Source organism: Malurus melanocephalus, unplaced genomic scaffold (assembly GCF_030028575.1).
Source record: "Malurus melanocephalus ecotype Western Australia unplaced genomic scaffold, MMel_1.1 scaffold_2, whole genome shotgun sequence".
In the NCBI taxonomy this organism is placed as follows: domain Eukaryota; kingdom Metazoa; phylum Chordata; class Aves; order Passeriformes; family Maluridae; genus Malurus; species Malurus melanocephalus.
The window spans coordinates 5,607,534-5,627,343 of NW_026623234.1; the positions used below are offsets into that span (position 1 = coordinate 5,607,534).

General features: G+C 39.6%; 1 protein-coding gene across 1 annotated transcript in view; it reads right to left on the minus strand.

The window, feature by feature from the left end:
- The window catches only part of ZNF106 (zinc finger protein 106), a 38,411-nt gene extending 20,072 nt beyond the window's left edge, over positions 1–18,339 (minus strand). The window contains exons 1-5 of the mRNA XM_057365987.1: positions 18,202–18,339; positions 10,373–10,456; positions 9,024–9,085; positions 4,741–4,938; positions 507–2,564 (exon numbers count right to left, since the gene is read on the minus strand). Of these exons, the coding sequence (XP_057221970.1) occupies positions 507–2,564; positions 4,741–4,938; positions 9,024–9,085; positions 10,373–10,426 (2,372 nt within the window). The 5' untranslated portion in view covers positions 10,427–10,456; positions 18,202–18,339. The remainder of the gene's footprint in view (positions 1–506; positions 2,565–4,740; positions 4,939–9,023; positions 9,086–10,372; positions 10,457–18,201) is intronic.
- Positions 18,340–19,810: the final 1,471 nt, after the last annotated feature.

Here is a 19,810-nt window from a genome sequence, read left to right on the forward strand (position 1 = left end):
TATAATTGCTTCCTTAAATACAAAAGCAAACTGCGTATCAGAATAACAGATTAACAAATGAAGAGGGAGCATTGACACGGCTTGCAGCAATGCAAGCATTTCACATAGTGCTGAATTAGTGCGGAAATAGGCAACTGTGACAGTATTGTTCTCATCCTGATTGCATTTTTACATTCTTCCATTACTAGAACTTGAAAAATAAGTCCACTGTTACCATCCACATTCAGATATTACACCAACCATTATGAACTGATCACTCTTTCCTGAGCAAATTGCTATTACTTATCTATGGATAGACATGCATTCATAGCATCAATTAATCATAAAAACTCTGGATTATTCGCAAAAAAATTGCATAATTTGCAAGATCTCCTCAAAAGATCATGGCATAGCAAGCTTCATGATGAAGTCTAGTTTTAGGATTTTGGAGCTCATTTCAGATATAGAGTAAAACAACCTTCCCCTGCCAACATGCCCTGAGAGGGAAAGATCTGAAAGCTACCAACCTTGGTAAACCTTTGCCAAGTTCCTGTTTCTTCTTGGTTACCTGCTGGATGACCTGATCCCAGATAACATTTCGCCGGGAAGCACTAAGAATCTGCCTGAGGGTGGGCTTAAGCCCTGACTCCTTCTCTGTCTCACTTCTCCGATGACCACTGACATTCCGAATGCGACGTGCGTTATTGAGATTGGGCTCTGGAAGGTGTGCCCCGACTTTGCTCTTCAGACTGATATGCCGTGTCAGGTCTCTTTGCAGAGAAGCAGGCAGGCCAAGCTTGCTTAAATCTGGAAGAAGGAGGCCTGCTGACTGGCTTCCTCCTTTTTGAAGCTCATTATCTGAAGGATTTTCAAACCCTTCCATTTCAAATTGGTCATGTGACTTAACACATTCCTCATTTCCTTCCCTGTCCTGTGAGGTTTTCAAGTCCACGTGCAAACGGTCCTGATTGCTTGATGAAGAAATTGGGGATTCTATCCGAAATGTAAAATTTTTTAGCTCAGCAGAAGCAATACTTGAAGCAGATGGCTTTTCATCTTCCTTTTCAGAGATGGCAGTTTTACCTTCAGGAGTGTCACAGGGTAAACAAGAACTAACAGAAGAACCCAATTTTTCAACTCTTACTTCTGACTTCTCACTTCCCATTAAATCAGCACTACTCGCATCTTCTAATGAATCTAATCTGAACTCTTCCTTTGGCATTGCTTTCCCAGTTTCTTCCCTATTCTGGTCACTTCTATCTTTGCAAGAGCTTAAGAGAGCATTTTGCAAGGAATGGTTGGACTGAACATGATTGGGGTTTTGTTCTGCTTCACTTAGGTTATTAATAGGCTCTCCAAGATTGCTACCAAGCACATCTTTGTTGTCTTGTAAGTTACCAACATTAGCACCATGCAGCTTTGATGAGTAAGAGAAACCGTTTGTTTCCAAGTTCACCGCATTCAAATGATTCTGCTCTTCACCACTAGTTGAGGATAACAGAAGGCTGACWTTTTTTAAAAGACTGTTTGTGTCTTGCTTATTCAAGGATAACTTTATACCTGTGATATTCAGAAGAGGGGATTTCAGTGATGGCATCGTATTACTTCTACTATCATCTTTGTCAGGCTTTTCACCACTAGAACAGTCTTCCATTACCTTGCAAGAATCAAGGTGATCTGAGGTTCCATTAGAAGGGGATGATGCTTCCTGGGTTTTGAGTTTTGAAAGGCTAACATTGGCTTCACAAGTTTTTCCTTTTGTTGATGAATCAGTAAGAGGTGCAAGTACAGAATCTATTTTATCTGAAGTTTTAGAAACATTATCTTCAGACCGTGGCTGCTGCTCTGCAGTTTTCTGGGATGGGTAGGGAGTCCAGCGATATGTTTTATCTCTGGAAGGACTGACACTTTTACCACTGGCTCTTGAAGTTTTGCTTTCTGGTTGTTTCAATGTACCAAAATCCAATGCCCCCTCAGAAGCGAGCTCATCACTAGCAAAATTGAGGTCAGTCCTATTTCTTTGATTTCTGTATGGCAGAACATCAACGTTCTCTCGCCACGGCCACGTGTACCTTTCCTTATTGTATTTACTTGGCTCTGATGAATATGAATCTCCTGAGCTYCCAAAATTCCAGCCATTTGCACCATGAGGACTTGGTTTCCAGTTTCCTCCATAACTCTTGGAATTCCTGCTAGAAAAATGACCTCTTTCTTCTGTGTGCCAAGTAGAATTTCTTTCCCTGGCACCATGATGCCAATTTGATGTTCCTCTTCCCCACCCACTTGGATGCCAAGCATTTCCAGAATTCCCCCCATAGTTGTGTCGCTTTGAAGGGCTCCCTGAAACATTCTGGTACCACCCAGAGCGGCCCCTTGGGCCACCTGAATGTCTGTTTATATTAAGGTTCCACTGAGAGTGTGAAAATTGGCCTTGCCTAGGCCAGTCCCTTTGTGATGCATTATGATGATGCCGTGACGACTGATCATAAGCTTCTCTTTCTTTACAAGCATCTCTTTCTTCTCGYCTTCTCTGTGATCTCCTATCATCACGTTCTAATTCTTGGTTTGCACTTGGTTCAGTTTGCCTACAAAAGAATTGAGAAAAGCCTAAATTCTGATGCTATTCTACTGAAATCCAACAGTCCACAAGCCTCATGAGTTTTATTTGCAATGGGAAGAAAATTTAAAATTATTTATTATAAAAATGAACAGAGATTACTTATTTATCAGTTTTGCTGTTCAAGCTGCAGTAGTGTTTGACTTTAAAAACTAATGTTGTACCTTACTTAAATATGATCATTTCAAAATTTCTCTTAGAAGAACAACTGATTTGGTGCAGGGACAGTTCAAGAGACTAATTCTCAAATACTTGTCTGTATCTTGAAAGAYATTATTTCATTATATTTACTATTGGACTAACAAGAAACTAATACAAAGGAAGCTTCTTTCATAATCTTCGTAACTGAATCAATCTTGGTAGATAGAAAACTCAGTAGATAATTATTTTCTCTGAAGACTATTTTGCTGGTGTTACATGGTGTAACTAAAGTGAACTGATATAAAACAGGAAAGTTAGGGTGAAAAAGGAGTAATTCTACCTACTGAAGAGAACAACTGACATGATGGCTTAGATTATAAAGCTTAAGTTAAAACWTAGATATAATACTTTCACAGAAGACGTACTCGGATACAAAAATAATTTGTCTTGTTTTAACCAAGAGACTGGAACAGCCCACAGCACGCAATGCCGAGAGTGGATGAGCCTCCCAGCAGCACTATCTACTGCCCTTTGGATAATACTTGTGCCTGGCAACTTATCAGGAACACGTGGAAACTATCAYATGCACACTTAAAGATAAATGCTCCCGTAACAGCTACAGCTATTCCCAGGGTCAGCAGTCTAAATGTTTTAAGTATTCATCCTACCAAATGAGGAGTTTTTATTGGAAGTTTTTTCCAGAAACTGATTACAGAAGCACATCCATTCTAGGTCTCTGGACAAGACAGTAAACTTTCATGCTACTGCTCAAAAACAATTGAYTTGGGTAAAACTGAAGTTCATATTGTACCACCCTTTATGTTTTTGATGCATTCCAGTTCTGCTAATTTATTCACAAATAAATACTGTCTAATGAAAAATGCTCTGCTGTGCAAAATAATCTGACGTCTAAGACRAGAACTCAAAAAAATCGATGTCTAAGTGACACAGTTCTAAGAGCTGACTCAACTTGATAATGATCTAATGGAAACAATTTTGCCAAATTAGTAACTTAATCCATGTACTTTATGGTTTTTCCCCTCTCCAAACCACCACCCAGCAGACAAAGATTTTCTATCGTTTTAGTTGCCTCAGAACAACACTGCACTGACAGCATTACTCCTCTTCCATAAAACAAGTGGCATTTTTGCTACCTACATTAACTGGTATGAAAACATTACCATTGTGCAGTGCAGGGATACACTAATATGACAGACTGATGTCAAAACCAAATAATCTCCACAGATTTCAACATCTGGAAACACTAATTCRAATTTCTAGCTACAGCAAGCAAGAGCTTCTTTTAAAAATCATATGCCATTTTAGTACCATCACCATGCCAAAAATCTATTTAAACAATATATTCCCAACTGGAACATCACYCAAGCAATGTACATGTGCAGACTTGCATGTAAAATTCTTATTGCTTTCTGCAGCCTTCTATTTTATAGTGAGCTACTCAAAATATGTTTAGCTAATGGTAAGCAGAAAGGTAGAACAACTAAGAAATTTCATTCAATGATTATAGGATTTCAGTATAACATTTACAAAATAATTTAATTCATTTGTAACAAAACACGTTCAGCAACAATGTCTAAAAGGACAGATTCCTACAGACACCTTCCACCATAAATATTAGCACTACTGTCTATTTATTAMACCTTTCAGTTAAAAAGGTATCAAATATTAAAATAAAAACATGGGAGCTCTCAAAACACAAGACTGTTTCTACCCATAATTGAGAAATGTTATATTTCCATACTAGAAGTAGAGGAAACAGGACAAGAACATTGAGCAGAGTCATCTTGTTCAGGACAAGAACATTGAGCAGAGTCATATTTGCATGTTGAAACTATGATATTCACACAGGTCTTGTGGATTGTTCTCACAATAAGTATACTGGCTACAGGCAGTTAACATTCTGTGAGCACCTAAGCGTTAGGAGAGCATCCTCATTGTGTTAAAAGCAATTGTATGACTTAAAAGGAGAAAAGAAAACTCACCGGTTCTGTTCCTTCTTTTGCTTGATTAGTTGAGTAAGTTCTTTGTCAAGGTATTCTTCTTCYGCCTCATCTTTCTCTTCCTCTTTTCTGTCATGGGCGTGAACATTGTCTTTGTGCAGCTGACTGGAGATGTGCTTGGCATATGCTGACAAACCCACCAGTGTCACCCCACACACCTGGCATTCRTGGCTGCTATCCCTAGGAAGAGAGGCAGAGGGTGGACTTTCAACTCTGCCAACTGGCATGGCAGGTACCTCTGGTCTTACTTTGTTTCCTCTGAATGTGCTCGAGYTCAAGGCAACTAGGTTTTGCTCAGAATATTTAAGTTACTTGAATTCTCTGGCTTTTTCTTACAAGGTTTAGCTTTTTGATGGTCAGTTTTTACAAGATTTTTTTCCAACAATCAAGAGGTAAAAGACTTGGTAATAAAGCTGTGTTAACTGGGAGGAGGAATTCTTCTTGAATTGTTGTACTCAAAATCTATTCAGAGGAAACATAGTGAGCGAGGAGGCAGRATGAAAGGCTTTCAGAGCTAGCAGGAGCTCTGAAGCCCATCCATGCTGCCAGCTGCACTGGGGAAGCCTGGTGACAGCTTCTACATTTAATCCTTGCCTTGAGCTTTCCCCCAGTGAAATTTAGAAAAGGGTGGAGGCAGTACATGGATCCAGCCAATCCTGATACAACATAACCTAAACTGGGACAGCTGAGATTGCTGCCTGGAATCCAAAGACTCCACAGCACAGCGAGTGATGAGAGGGTGTCTTCAGTTCAYCGTACTTTATTTGGTTCAAGTGTGCATGAGATCTGCTTTCTACTTTAGACTTATCTTAAAAAATATAGAAATAATTTCAGCTGGAGAAAGTTGACAGCTGTATCAGACAAATGGYTTTACTCATGTTACTGGATTAAGATTACAAGACCTCTACTTTTTTTTTCTTTTTAAGAAATTCWGATTTTTAAAAACACCACAACTGCRCTTCTGACAAATCCTTCCAATATTCCAGTGTTAAAGAATATGTTGTTCATTTCCTAAACAAGGAATATATGTTKGCCAGAAAAAAAATCTGAAAAAAATTTATCAGAGCATACTCAGCTGCAAATAACTTAGCAGGACCAAGACAGGATTCACTGGCTGCCTCCACAATGCTTTTTTCAATTCTGCCACTTAATTCATAAAAGCAGATCTGCATGTCCCCATAGTGCACTTGAGACCAAAGGCTYAGAACAGAAGCATAATAATACAACACACCAGTTCATGACTACTGTCAAGAAAATGGGATCCATAAAGCAAAAAGACAAACATGAATCCTTGTKTTTTTAGTGAACAGTTAAAAATAAAATGAGAGAAAGATCAAAAGATGTACCTTCACTCAAAATATTAAGGCAACATCCTTATCAGAGTGGTTAATCAAGTGTCAGCAGCTATGTTTTATTTATCCTGGATATCAGTGGTTTTCCTACTAACACAATGGAGATATTTAATCAATGCAGTCATTCAGACACACCTAGAGATGGCTTTTTTTTAAACAGTTAAGTATTAAAAATCAGAATTTTTGTTTTTAATTATTCTGTATGATGCAGCCTAGTTAATTTCAGATTAAACATTAAAATAAATTTCATTTACTATTTCACTGGCTTCRAAATTTAGCCTGTATTTTCCAGAACTATGTGTACTTAATTTTGTACACTTCACACTCACTAATATGCAAAGCCCAGATCCCATATATTGTACTTTGGGCTATCGTTTTAATGCAACAAAGGTAACCAAACCAGTATATTTTACTCATGTCATTGGAAGRATCCTCTTCACACTCATAAATGGCACAGCTGTGCACAGTTAAKAAGACTTATTTTTAACTTAGGTCATCACACAAGGCAAACTGCAAATAGAAAGTTGGCTTCTTGCTGAAAAATATATTCCTTTTACATAATGTTCCGCTTCAATCATAAGGACATTTCAACATGAAASACACCCCAGTGGTTCTAATGTGATACTAATTAGGTTTCAAGAACAATCCACATTCTTCATAAGACCCATGTTTCAATTCTTTTGTAAAACTTCTATCATCCTTATTTATAGACTAACTAAATAAATGCAAAGTTTTATTTACTTTGGACAAAGCCAGTGAGTAAACAGCTGGATTGAGGACAAAGAACTTGTTTCAATCACTTCTAACTTGTGAGTTACTAATTACAAAGCTGTGATTCTTGTACCAACTGACAGTCTGAAAAGACAAGACTCAGGTGTGTGACAAGACTTACCTCACCTGCTGTTAATCTAAACAAGCCTAATGGAAAAAACAACACTTCTTTTGTTAGGAACAAATGCTTTAATTGAATATAAATTGGCTAGGAGTTCTGAYAGCTACACTGAGGGGAATTTAGATTTCCTTCAGCTCTATACTTCTATTATTCCCATACCCTATACCATCCAGAACTGGCATACTCCATGACAYACTGATGATGTCTACACATTCTTCTACCATACAATCTTAGCTGTTCAACAAGGCAGACAAAAGACATTTGAGGCAAACATGACAAAAGTAGGCTTAATATGAAAGCATCCAAGAACTTATTTACTGGACGTGTACTTCAGACTGTAGACTCAATGTCCCTTGTACAAGAGCACTTTCAATTAAAAACAAACAAAACCCAATATGCTACAGCTTTGTTCTTGGCATCCAATTCTCCTTATACATCACATGGAGTAAGACTTCAAGAAAAGAAGAGTAAAAAAATATTCTAGCCCTTGAGATTACTAAGCTAACTTGAAAAAGAAAAAACAGTATGAATCAATGTGTGCATTTCCTTCACCTCTTCCACAGCAGAAGTCTGAAAAGCAACTTCTAGTTGCATACTAAATTTTAAACTAGTAAGATGTTGACACTACACACACTTTAATGGTATCATCTTCTGTTACACAATTCAGCCACACTCATGAGGCTGTTGCTTGTGCTTCATATTTTCTACTTTTTGCTTTCCAGGGCTGTAAAAGACTCCTAAAAGACTTCTAATTAAATTTAAATGGAAGGAATAAGAAGAGGCATGAGAGACAGAAAGAATAAGGCTTCTGTTGCACAGTGAAAAATTAAGATCATTATTTTGAGAACAAGCATCTTCTGTGCATTCTTCTGAAAGAAGTAATAAAGAAAGATARTTATATTAGTTTTAAAAAAATGTAATGATGATGAAAGAAATTTAACTTAACATCAGCCCWACAGAAATAGAAAACCAAAAATTGCCTAATCACTTGCATGCCACTGCAGACACAACATATAACTTCTAGAAATTAGAGCTACCTTCCAGAACCATAAACTAAACTAAAAACAAAAATAAATGACCAGAAATAAGATGTCAAAATCAGTGAAATTTCAGAATCATYGTCAGAAGAAGACAGTCCAAAACAAATGTCTCCACAAGGCAGCTGACTAGAAGCCAAGTCGGCTTCTAGTGCAGAGAGTATTCTGTTTTTTTCCCCTGRGTATAAGACACATGTCTTGATGAAATTAATCTCCTGCACCTTAAAGAGTGGAAAGAGGATTGTTTCTTAGTCCTTTAAAAGGYGTTTAAAACAGACTTGTCATTTCCATATAAAGTTTGTGCTGAAAGATTATTAAAAATARGCCTGTATATCAAATACTCAACTGTTCGACAGTATCTGATCTCCATGGCTACCTCAAAATCCATACACATGAAAACACTTTTAAGTGTACTCTGACTGCAACCTAATTCCSTATTATTAGGATATTTGAATATCCCTTAACTCCCACTTTCTACTTTTCAAAGGTTTCAAACAAAACAAGGAAACCAGAAAGATAGCACTTAACCATAGTTAAGTCCCTTAAGCAACTGCACCATGGCAAATGACAATCACTCAAGCAGATATCATTCTCACAGAGCTGGAAAAAAGATCAACAATTGTTTTTACGTCATGGRAAACATAAAAAAAAAAAATTAAAAGAAAAATATTATTGTTCCTAATTCTCTCAAAGGCAGAATTCTAGTTCTTGCAAAAAAAAAAAAAGAACCCAAGAATGAAGTCATTTTATTTCACTGCAGTCAAAGCAATGAAGGTAAGCTTTCTTCCACATCATTCTTTGCCTCCTGAGTTTCTGACATAATGAAAACACCTTCATTGCCAGCTTTATGAGAGGGCATGTTACTAAGTGAAGCATAAAAACAAATTCTGCAATTTAGCTTGTAAAGGAAATAGGTCATGAGTTCTTTCACAGAGGGACATACAAAATGGCACAAGGAGGAAGGATGCAAGATTGTTCCCATACCTTCCCTTCAGGTTTTCCAGTTCTCTGTGGTGAAGCATGCTTCTCATGTGTTCTTCCATCTCCTTGAACAKGCAGAAAAAAATAAAAACTATCAAAAAAACCCAAACTGAAAGGTCATTTCTGAGAAGTCTCCTGTCTTGCACAAAGATGTATTGTACTCCTCTGAAGGGCTGTTGCAGTTGTCATTCCTGTTTCTGTGACTATGAAAGCACAAGTAGGCATATAMCTCTCATATAGGAGGGTATATATTACCTTTCCCAAGGAAGAGCCCACATGAGCCATTAAAACTCAACACAAAGAATGCAGAATTCAGGAGAAAGTTGAATACCAGTGCATGTAACAAAGCTTATTATATTGATTTTGGACAAATTACTGTTGAGAATAATTTTAATTAAAAGTCTCATGGACACCACCCTTCAGAATCACAGCATTTAAAACAGTTCCCCTGCACAGTCTGAGCCATTTTTCTGTACTTGTATTATAACACAGGTAAATTTATCACCATATACTACTTTACTCTGSTAGACACTTCAGAAACTGAGATGTACATGTCCACTTATTGTTTACAGCAACCTTGATCCATGAACTGCACTACTGTTMTAATTATTTCCTACTGAAAGGGAGCTGCTGGAAGAGAAAGAATGTTCATCATTCAGCAAAAGGAAGCAGTCCAGATGTTTTAACTCTCTTCTGGTGTTTGACCTAAAGCATTTGGAAATCTTCAAAGACCAGATACTAATCACTATCCTCTTTAGCCTTTGAAATCTCTTCTGCAAAGGGAAAGGAACATCTTCCACCTTGAAGAGTTGTGTGAATTAATACACTGGYATTTGCCATCTCCACATGCCATGTGGCTAAACAATACATGAAGGTCCATCCAGAAACACTCGGTTTCAATGAMGACTTGGGTAAATACACAGAAGATGGACACCAAACTGACACATTAGGGAAAATACATGCTGTACTACACGATTCCATTTGGTTCTTCCATATGGAAACACAGATCTTCCAAAAGGAATTTAAAAAATCATGTATTACAGTGTTCTTCTCATATCACAATTTACAGCCAAATAAGTGTGAGTTCTTTTTACTTCATTATCTTTACAAARTAACATAAAAAAACTCAAAGACATCACTGAATGTTTTTAACATTCAGATACAAGCATTTTGGACAGCTCATTTTAAGCAAGATACTCCAAAACACATGTAAATATACTCTTTGAGATAGACTTAGGGCAATATATAYCTGGTAAAGGGAAATTGTACTTCACACAATTTAAAATGAAACCATTTCTCATATACATTTCATATTAATATCTACTAATACATGTCAAGCATTAATTATTTACCTTTTTTGAGTTGTACACAATGTGACATAATGGACATTTTCGTTGCCGAACCATGCTTATTATTCTGGAAATATTATCCCATACCTGCAAATAAAAACAGTTTAGAAATAACCAACATTCAGGATCCTTGTTTCATCAATCTGTTTTACTAAAGAAAGTAAATGAAGTTAATGTTCATGAAAACTCTTGTGCTGAGCTTAAGAGAATGCAYACCTCTCATGCATAGTCAGTATTCTTCAGAAAAAGATACGGTAGTTTTGAACAGTCATCTAAAACTTCTATAATARAAAGTAGCTTTCCCTTTCTTACATTTTGTTCCTTGTCATCCAAGACATGATACTCATTCAAAAACCAGAGATCTGTAGGAATCCTCTCAGCTACTCAAATCAGATTAACAAAAYGCTTTTCAACTAGGATTTTGACAGAGAGATAAGGAATTGGGGAAACCAAGTAGGRCAAACTCAGATCTTTATTTCAGTACACAAGGCCACTCAAGGAAGATATTTAAGGCCTCAGGAAAATGAAACAAAAGCCAYTCAAAGATCACTATTTTTCTACATCTTCAAGTTTTATTGATCCATTTACTCAGCATAAAATAAAATTCGAAGTTATTTAACTTCAGTATTTTTCTCATTAGCCTCTGTAAGAAGGCTTGTACTGAAATACTCAATTTAGACASCATTTTAACACTGATCTACTTAAAACTTGCATATATGCAAATGAAAGCAGTAGCAGGTCAAATTAAATGCCATATGTATTTTATCATGTTTAATTCATAAGGAGTGCAATTAAACTAGAGAGTCTAGGTTATAATGCAAAGATAGATATGGCTGTTTAAATAACAGGGTATAATCTTTTTATTTTTCTTTCTCTTAAAATACACCAAAATACAGAATTGTTGAGCATTACTGTCAATTTTTATAGACTTAGCAGAGGCAGTTCCTCATYCTAAAATGGAAATAAATATATTTTTTAATACCAGGCATTTTGTAGCTGCATAGAAAAGTACAAATCCTTTCAAGTTTTTTTATCTTATGTTAGGCAACTTCAGAGCTAACTTAACTAATAGCATCAAACTTAACCTGCAACAGCCTTCTTCAAGAACTCTTCTCCACAGCTGACCATACAAAGTTAATTCTAATTATTTAATATGAACCTTCTGTATCAGGGGCATCAAAACCTCCAAATCTGGTACTGACGAGAAGCTGTRAGCAAAGGGCAGGAACAGGATTTTTACCAAATCCAGATTAACTAGAGCAGCTAGGTGAAAGCAGCTCTGATACTCAATCATTCTGTACAACTGTAAACAAAAAACAGCAAATAAAATCACACCACTCTAAGTCCAAAATGTAGTTCTTTGACAAGTAACTCCCTAAAGATTTGCACGTCCATTTACAGATAAGGTAAATACCAGCATCTGTCCAGTTTAAAGGGGAAGAAACAGAGTTGCAACAGCCCTTCCACCATTAGACAACAGAAAAAAAGTTTCCTCCCTAAAACAAATCCACATCATCATACCAAAATAAACACACTTAAAACACAACAGAAGATTCAGTCACCTTGTTTTCCCTAGCCATCATTCTTGATCTCATGAAATACCTGAGTGTTTAAACATGCATTTTTTAGCTTCATTGCATGGGCATCTGATACATTTGATTCATTAGTAGAAGTGTTTATTTTGACACATCACCCCCAACAAACGTATAATATTATTCAGAACTTTGCACTGGCCTGCATATAATTCATATAGTATCACTGATGTGCATGCAAAAGCACCTGCCTTCATTGAAGGTCAGGATACAGAAATACTATCTTTTGGAACAAGTTATTTTAAAAGCATTTATGAAGGTCATAACTTGTTTTTAAATGTATTTCAACTGAGACAGCAGTTAAAAAAACTTTAAGATAATATGAGTAGAAACAGAAAATGAGATATTGCATACTCCTGATTTTCCAGTGAATTGTTGAGTATAGTAGCACATCACCAATAGACTGTTTATACACAGATCAGATCTGGGCAGCTGCAACAGATCTAAAGGAATTATTAATGATCACACACAAGTGACAAATGTTTAGATGCCTATCCAACATAGGAAAGCTGGTTTAATGCAATTAATATGGAAGTACTCATGAAAAGGAAGGCTGCTAATCCTTGCACCAATTTCASACACTTCCTTTTGCATTACAATATTCTGTACCTCCCCAACATTCCACATTGGCACTACTTTGTMGTTTAGCAGAGTAATATCCTACAGGTGTTCAAGATCTCAGTCAAGATTACCAAGTGTTTACGGAATTCACTCTGTGCTGGGGTGAAAAGCAGCATGGGACTTAAATCAGGAAAAGCAGGCCACTTAGCACAGAACATTAAAAAGCTTCCACCAGCAGAGCTAACATTACACCTGTTTTGGCTAATTAAAACACATAGTAACTATACACGATTACAGGAAGAGTTTTTGGCAAACTGCCCAATCAGCTGGGTATTACTTATGACAGAGTACTAAAAATACTAATAGAATTCAAATGCTATTGGATGTCACTATGAAAAGAGAACCTTTCACCTCCACAGAGAGAAGCCCTCAGAGGCATAGGCTCAGAAATACAGAGATTCAGATAACATCAGTAGATGTTACAGGGACTGGGAGAACACACCTTCTATATCCAGAATCACCCCTTGACTTACTGTCTCAGACATAAACCACATCCCATCATCCTTAGCTTTCTCCTAAATGCTGCTATAAAACCTCTAAAACCCATGGTTCACTTTAAYTAAGTACTTCAATTTTACTGTAAAAGAACTTCCATTAAGTACTTTAAATAACATAATAAATCAAAGGTATTTCCTCAGTCACTACGCAAAATCAACAAAAACCAAACAGCTTCTGAGCCATGTAGTCACTGCATTTCATCTCATCATATATCAGTCTGTTYGATCTCAGAACTTTCATTCTTCATGAAGAAACTTCAGAAAGAGCGCTTTCTCTAGATGAATGCAGGCACCTTTGAATTCTTAATGAAAATCCCCCACATACTTTAAACATAAAYAACCTACAGGCTTTTATCAGATTTAGCAACTTGTGCTTTTGAAATCACTAACCTGCTGTACAACATAGGAAATTGCTTTTTATGGGACTTGAGTAGGAAGATGAGCTACTCTAAATAATGAGCAAACTGTAAGCAAGAAAAACATGTTAAGAGCAAAAAGTAAAGCCTTTGAAACAAACAACATATAACAATAWCACTCTGTTATGAGGGAATGTAACTGTTCAGTGGGTGACTTTTTGTTTGTTTTAAAGGGAAGGGATGCATTTTATAGCTATGTGATGTAAATGCAACTCACCCATAACCTGCACCTGCACAGAACTTGGAAAAACCACACCRTTTTAATTCAATTAAGCAAGTCTGCTACAGAGATTTTGGAGAACCTTTCTCACAAGTAAAAATAGTCTACAAAGAAAATTAGGCATTAGACTGCTTCCTGCTACAACATCCATTTATCCACAGTTGTTCAACCTTACCGGATAACATACATTAAAAATGTATGTCAAGATTAAATCTGCTACAGATTAGTGGCTGAACACTGACTATATAAAGCCACAAGTGCCATGGAGTGGGGTGGGCAGCCTGGCATTCCAGCTGCCTAGAAATCCTCAGGAGGCTTCAAAGAGATCAGTAGCACTGGCCTGTCTAAAGGCCTGACTAAATGCTGCATGTTCCTACAGAAGGCAGTGGAAGCTCAACAYTTGAGCAGAGTCTACAAATTCACGGTGCAGAATGTTCCTGCAGCAACATGCTCAGCTCCTTGCTGTGATTCCTTGTGCCTTAGTAACTCCTCTCATGCAGCAACCAGTTGCACACATACCAGCTGAACTGTAGAACAGTAATGCTAATAATACAAAAGCCTATGCTCAAATTGTCATCACCTCCACCAGAATTTACATGGCATTAAGCACCAACGTTCACCATCTTCTCTTCCAAGATTCATTGCCCTGAGGCATCTGAATTCACCACGCATCCCCAGCTAGAGCATAAAACTCCTGCTGATTACCTGATTACCCTGCTTCTGGGCACATGTGTGAGGCGCTAACTTTCCTTTCGAGATGTTGATTTGTGCAATCTAACCCAGGCAACAGACAAAAAACTTAAGGATTTACTCAAGTTAAGTCAGGACAGCGTTATTCTCCTCCAGGATGCTGTCATGCACAGTACAAGCTACTTTGTAGTTGGCTTTTTATTTTCACAGGGCAAAGGAGAAAACTCCATTACACTCCAGTAGTTAAAATATTTGTAGCAGAAGCAAAACTTTTAAGGTAAATTTCTCCTTGCCTTCCCAGATTTAATGTCATCCATGTGAGAAACTAAGGGTACTCTAGACCCCTGAGCACTGCAGCAGCACCACTGCACAGCAAACGTTGTAACTGGGCAGACAAGTTCTCAACTGTTTTCACATTGAGCCAGGAAAGAAGAGTTATTTCATAGATCAAAGTTCTTTAAGCTCCTCTTAAAAGCGATAAAATTTACTTCACTAACTGGCCTAGAAAACAGAAACTGTTTGAATGCTATCCTATGAGTATGGCTGGGYTATTTTACAACACACAGGGAAAGACTGCTGGAGATAAGGACACCACAGAGAAATACCTTAAACAAACCAGTACAGGCACAGAACACCTGGCAGGAACAGTTTTCACTGACTTCTATTTTTATTTCATGTAAATCTAAGAACAGGGCACAGACCAGAAGAACACATACACTTTAAGCCACAACAAAATCGCATCTTTTCAATTCCTATACATATGCAATGCCAATAATTTYCTAATATGCAAACTAAGTTTTCCTTGCTGTAAATCGAGACGATAATTTCTCCCTAGTGAAACTAAATGCCTTATTGCTATCTTCCTCATGGGAGCCTTTTACACACCGGAAGATTCAGGAATATACTCTGTCCAGACTGGAATGGAGAGCTATTCAGYATTACTGCTGTATGCTGTCATTTAGAACACCTAAAATCTACATACCTGGAAAGCTTCTGTTTCCTCCTATACTCCCTCTTTAAGACATATGCGAGTTCATTTTCTTCAGATGCTTTCCTCAAACATCACATTTCCTGAGCTAATTAAAAAAGCTATTCCCCTTTCCAATTTGACCAAAGCACTTTAAAAGAATTGTTCAAAACTGGACATAGTACTCCAACTAAGACCCCTATTAGCAGCCTTTGGAGAAGGGAGCTGTCTGTGTATCCATACTATTACAGCCTCAAACATAATTGATAATGACTGAGACAAAGTCTTACTAAGAAGCAATACACTGTTCCACAAGATGTGGGGAAAACAATTAMGTATTAGGTTTAAATATTTCCATCTAATAATTTAAATATTTCTGTGACTTTCAAAAGAATTCACTTTAGCTTATTCTGGTAACCCTGAGTCACTTTACAAAGGGTCATCACTATACAGACAGAATAAGAATGACAGAAATACCCAACACTTAATTTTACACTTATTTCTGTAACATTTACTTCCCTTCCTAGGCTATTTAAGCTCGTAATATCCTTCACAGGTATGCATATGATATCTCTTTCACTGATAACAAGACTCAAAGGCCACATCAAAACAGATCACTCTATACATCCCGTCTCTTGGAGCTCCACAGAAGCAGGTACCTGGCCTTGTCAAAACTCAGGTTCCCTAAGAAACACCTATAGAGACACAAGAGAACAAGTAGGGAGAGCATTCAGTCAGTAACTGAACTTCTTCTATTTATAGTGTCATTACAGAAGAATCACTGGAGAGTGATTYGAAGCACTCAAACCAAGGCAGTCAAGTCACTCTGCAGTAAAAAGAGCTTTAATGCCAACAAAATTCAAGTTAAGGATTCCAAACATTTASATAGTAGTCATTTATGACCAGGTAACAGAAATACAGGGCTCTGTCTAAACTACTACATCTTTGAACAATGCAGTTTGTCCCAGGGCTGAACACTAGCAGCTCCACCACAATAGGACCAAAATGTAAAATAGTCTAGGACTTGATGAAAAAACCTCAAAATCTCACACTACAAATGTAAAAAATATTGTTATAAAAACGAAGAAGTTACTTGTAGTGCATAGTATCCTCTTAMTTTGCTAGAATCAGCTCAAGTCAACCAACACCTCAAATCTTATGACACCATCTGGTGGCAGAGTTCACAGAAGAGGATTATCAGATGTTAAAGAGCTTTAAAAATATAAATTGATTCTGAACAATTTTAAGTTTKATTCTGGATATCTTATGATTTTTTTCCTTACAGGATAAGGTGGAAAGTAAATTGATTTAAAAATACCTTCATTTTACCTAGATGAAGTCATCTACAAGTCATAGTATCTCTGTACACWATTTAGGTACATATTTAGAGGACAGTGACTGCTGTTACCCCCGATTCACAGCCCTGCAGAAATTAAGATGTCTTTAGCTGACATTTCTACAAACATGTGACATTTTTGAACATATGGACTAGAAGCTACCTGAAGCTRGGTCACAGCGACCAAACTGACTTAGGTAACATAGAAACATAATTTGGCTAAAACCAATGTCTTGCTCCAAATTGAAAATGCCAGAGCACAACACCTATTAAACTAACTTTACATATAAAAATCAGCCTTAGTGGAACATGCACAGCGCTGCAAGTGCAGCTGCCTTGTACTGCAAGTTCAGCTGAAGGCAAAAATACACCAATACATAATACACCTGCTTTTAACAGAAGGGACTTCAGGACAGAAATCTATTTTCCGAGGCAAGAATTTACAGAGCCRCATTGCGTTAGCCCTTAGAGCCTGCAACAGTAACCCCAAATATTGCAGTGCTAAAGAGAATAAGCTCCTAAACTTCAGCAAAGCTATTAATYAAATTTTTGGAAGGCTTAAGCGTTTGGGGTTTTTTTTAGGCCAGCATATGTCAGTTCAGCAAAACAGTCAGTTTAATGAAGCAATTAGGGCTTAACTGAAAGAAGTAGCAAATAACAGAACAATAAGCAGCAGAGATATAGGAAATGCAAGTGCAGAAACTCACGTCGAAAACAAAGTCCACTAATTCTCAATTCTCTTTTGTCTCAGGTCACGCCACCTCGGAACCTATCTGTGCTTTAAATTTGCACTTCAGCAGGTGTAGGAGAGAGAGTGAAAAGTTTTGTATTTGCATGTACCAAACCATCACAAACGAAGYATACTGAAGTATGAACTTTAATCGTCAATGTCACTTCTATTCCACGTTTCATGAACTTTTACAAATTGATGTTCACAAGCACCCTGGAACTGATTTTAATATAGCATAAGTTTGGATTTGAACTACCCTGTGTGCAATGATGAATGATTACTTTCAAATAGCTCATATGTCATCATACTATTATGATTTGTTTCACGCTGTAGTCCCACTCCTTTTAGGTTACCGGATATTTATCACCACATTCATACGTGCTTTCACTATACATTTTAGCTGTTTGCTATGAGGAAGGGAACTAAGCAACTCTGCACTCAGTCACACTGTATCCCCAGAAACACTTCTGGCAAGTACGAAGAGGCAGCGGTGCAGCTACACACCTGGGACAGAGAGCCCGTTCTAACGAAGCTGTTATTTAGTAGGGTAACAAAGTTCAGAGGGGATGCTCACACGGCAAAGCAAAGCGCATGCCTGCCCCAAGGCGAAATGCCCGCTGCCGCAACCCCTCTAGGCGGGGCTCACCCCGCTGCTCTCCACAGGCCGCCCACCCCGCCRCAGCCGGAGCAACCCCCATCACCCCCGGGTGCCGCCGCCACAGCCCTCCCCGAGCCTTCCGCTCCGCGCAGCCCCGGTACTCACGGATCGCACCCCTCGCCAAGGCAGCGGCCCGCCAGCCCATCCCCCTGCGGGACCGAGGAAGCGCGGGCACCGCCGCCCCGGGACCGCCGCCGCACGGACCCGCGCCGGGCCCACCCCGCAGAGACCCGCGGCGCGCGGAGGGGCGGGGCCGCGGCACGGCCCAGCCAGTGGGACAGCGGCAAGCCGGCCGCGCTGCACGCCGGGAGGCACGCCTGCGTGCCCAGGGGCATGCCGGGAAATGCAGTCCTGGCGGCGGCGGGACGGCGGCGAACAGCCCGCGGGCGGAYGAACTTAATGGCGAGGGCACCGGCACTCGCTGCCAGCGGGGGGCATTTACCAGACCATAATGATAACAGATGTTATTGTTGTTGTGTGTAAATACAGCGCTGTGAACACGCATAGTGCCACGTGCTGCTGCTCTGCAAAGGAGATGCTGTAGACGGTGGGTACCTCAGMAGCAAGAAGCCATGGACATCAGGCTGGGCCGGACTGGCCAGGGCGGCTGCGTCTGGGAAATCTGCTCCAGCCGCGATTTGTAAGACAGGAGGAGAGSCGTGCGCGTTTGTGCCCAGGCTGTGCAGTGTGCAATAACTCTTGCTCCAGTGGAGCCTTTCATGAAGCCAAAGTTCGCAGGGGCTTGGAGTATCCCGAGATATTGACGGAGAGGAGGTAGACCAAGGCCCAGCCCTGAGATCGCAACAGTTTCCCTGGAARAGGGATTTTAAGAGCCACGGAAGCTGATGCTGTGAGAGCTACCAGAGTGCTTGTAGTACTTTTTAACAGCAGGCATGGGATCTGATAGCAGTCCCAGGGAAGAAGTTATCCACATCCGAGAACTAATATAGTTCAAGAAAGRTTACCCGGTTCAGCTACAAAGAATGAGGTCTGTGATTGCAAAAGGCAGCCTTCCCTTTATGCCCTCCTCTGCGCTGGTGACAGAAGATAGCTGACAYGCATCGTCCGAATATAAAAACTGGCGAAAAACCCCGCTGAGAAAAATAGGGCCATCTCTGTACGGCGCTGTTTACTACCGCAGCTCCGGTCCGGTCAGCACGGCTGGACTGCAGACCATCACTCAGGCAGCGCACATGGCTCATTGACACCCGGCACTGACACCCGCACTCACAGCCGGCACTGACAGCCGCACTCACACCCGGCACTGACAGCCGCACTCACAGCCGGCACTGACAGCCGCACTCACAGCCGGCACTGACAGCCGCACAGCCCACACTGACACCCGCACACCCCACACTCACAGCCGCACTCACAGCCGGCACTGACAGCCGCACACCCCACACTGACACCCACACTCACACTCGGCACTGACAGCCGCACTCACACCCCACACTGACACCCGCACTCACACCCGGCACTGACTGCCGCACTCACACCCCACACTGACACCCGCACTCACACCCCACACTGACACCCGCACTCACACCCGGCACTGACACCCGCACTCACACCCCACACTGACACCCGCACACCCACACTGACACCCGCACTCACAGCAAGCACTGACAGCCGCACACCCCACAGTGACACCCGCACTCACAGCCGGCACTGACAGCCGCACACCCCACAGTGACACCCGCACTCACAGCCGGCA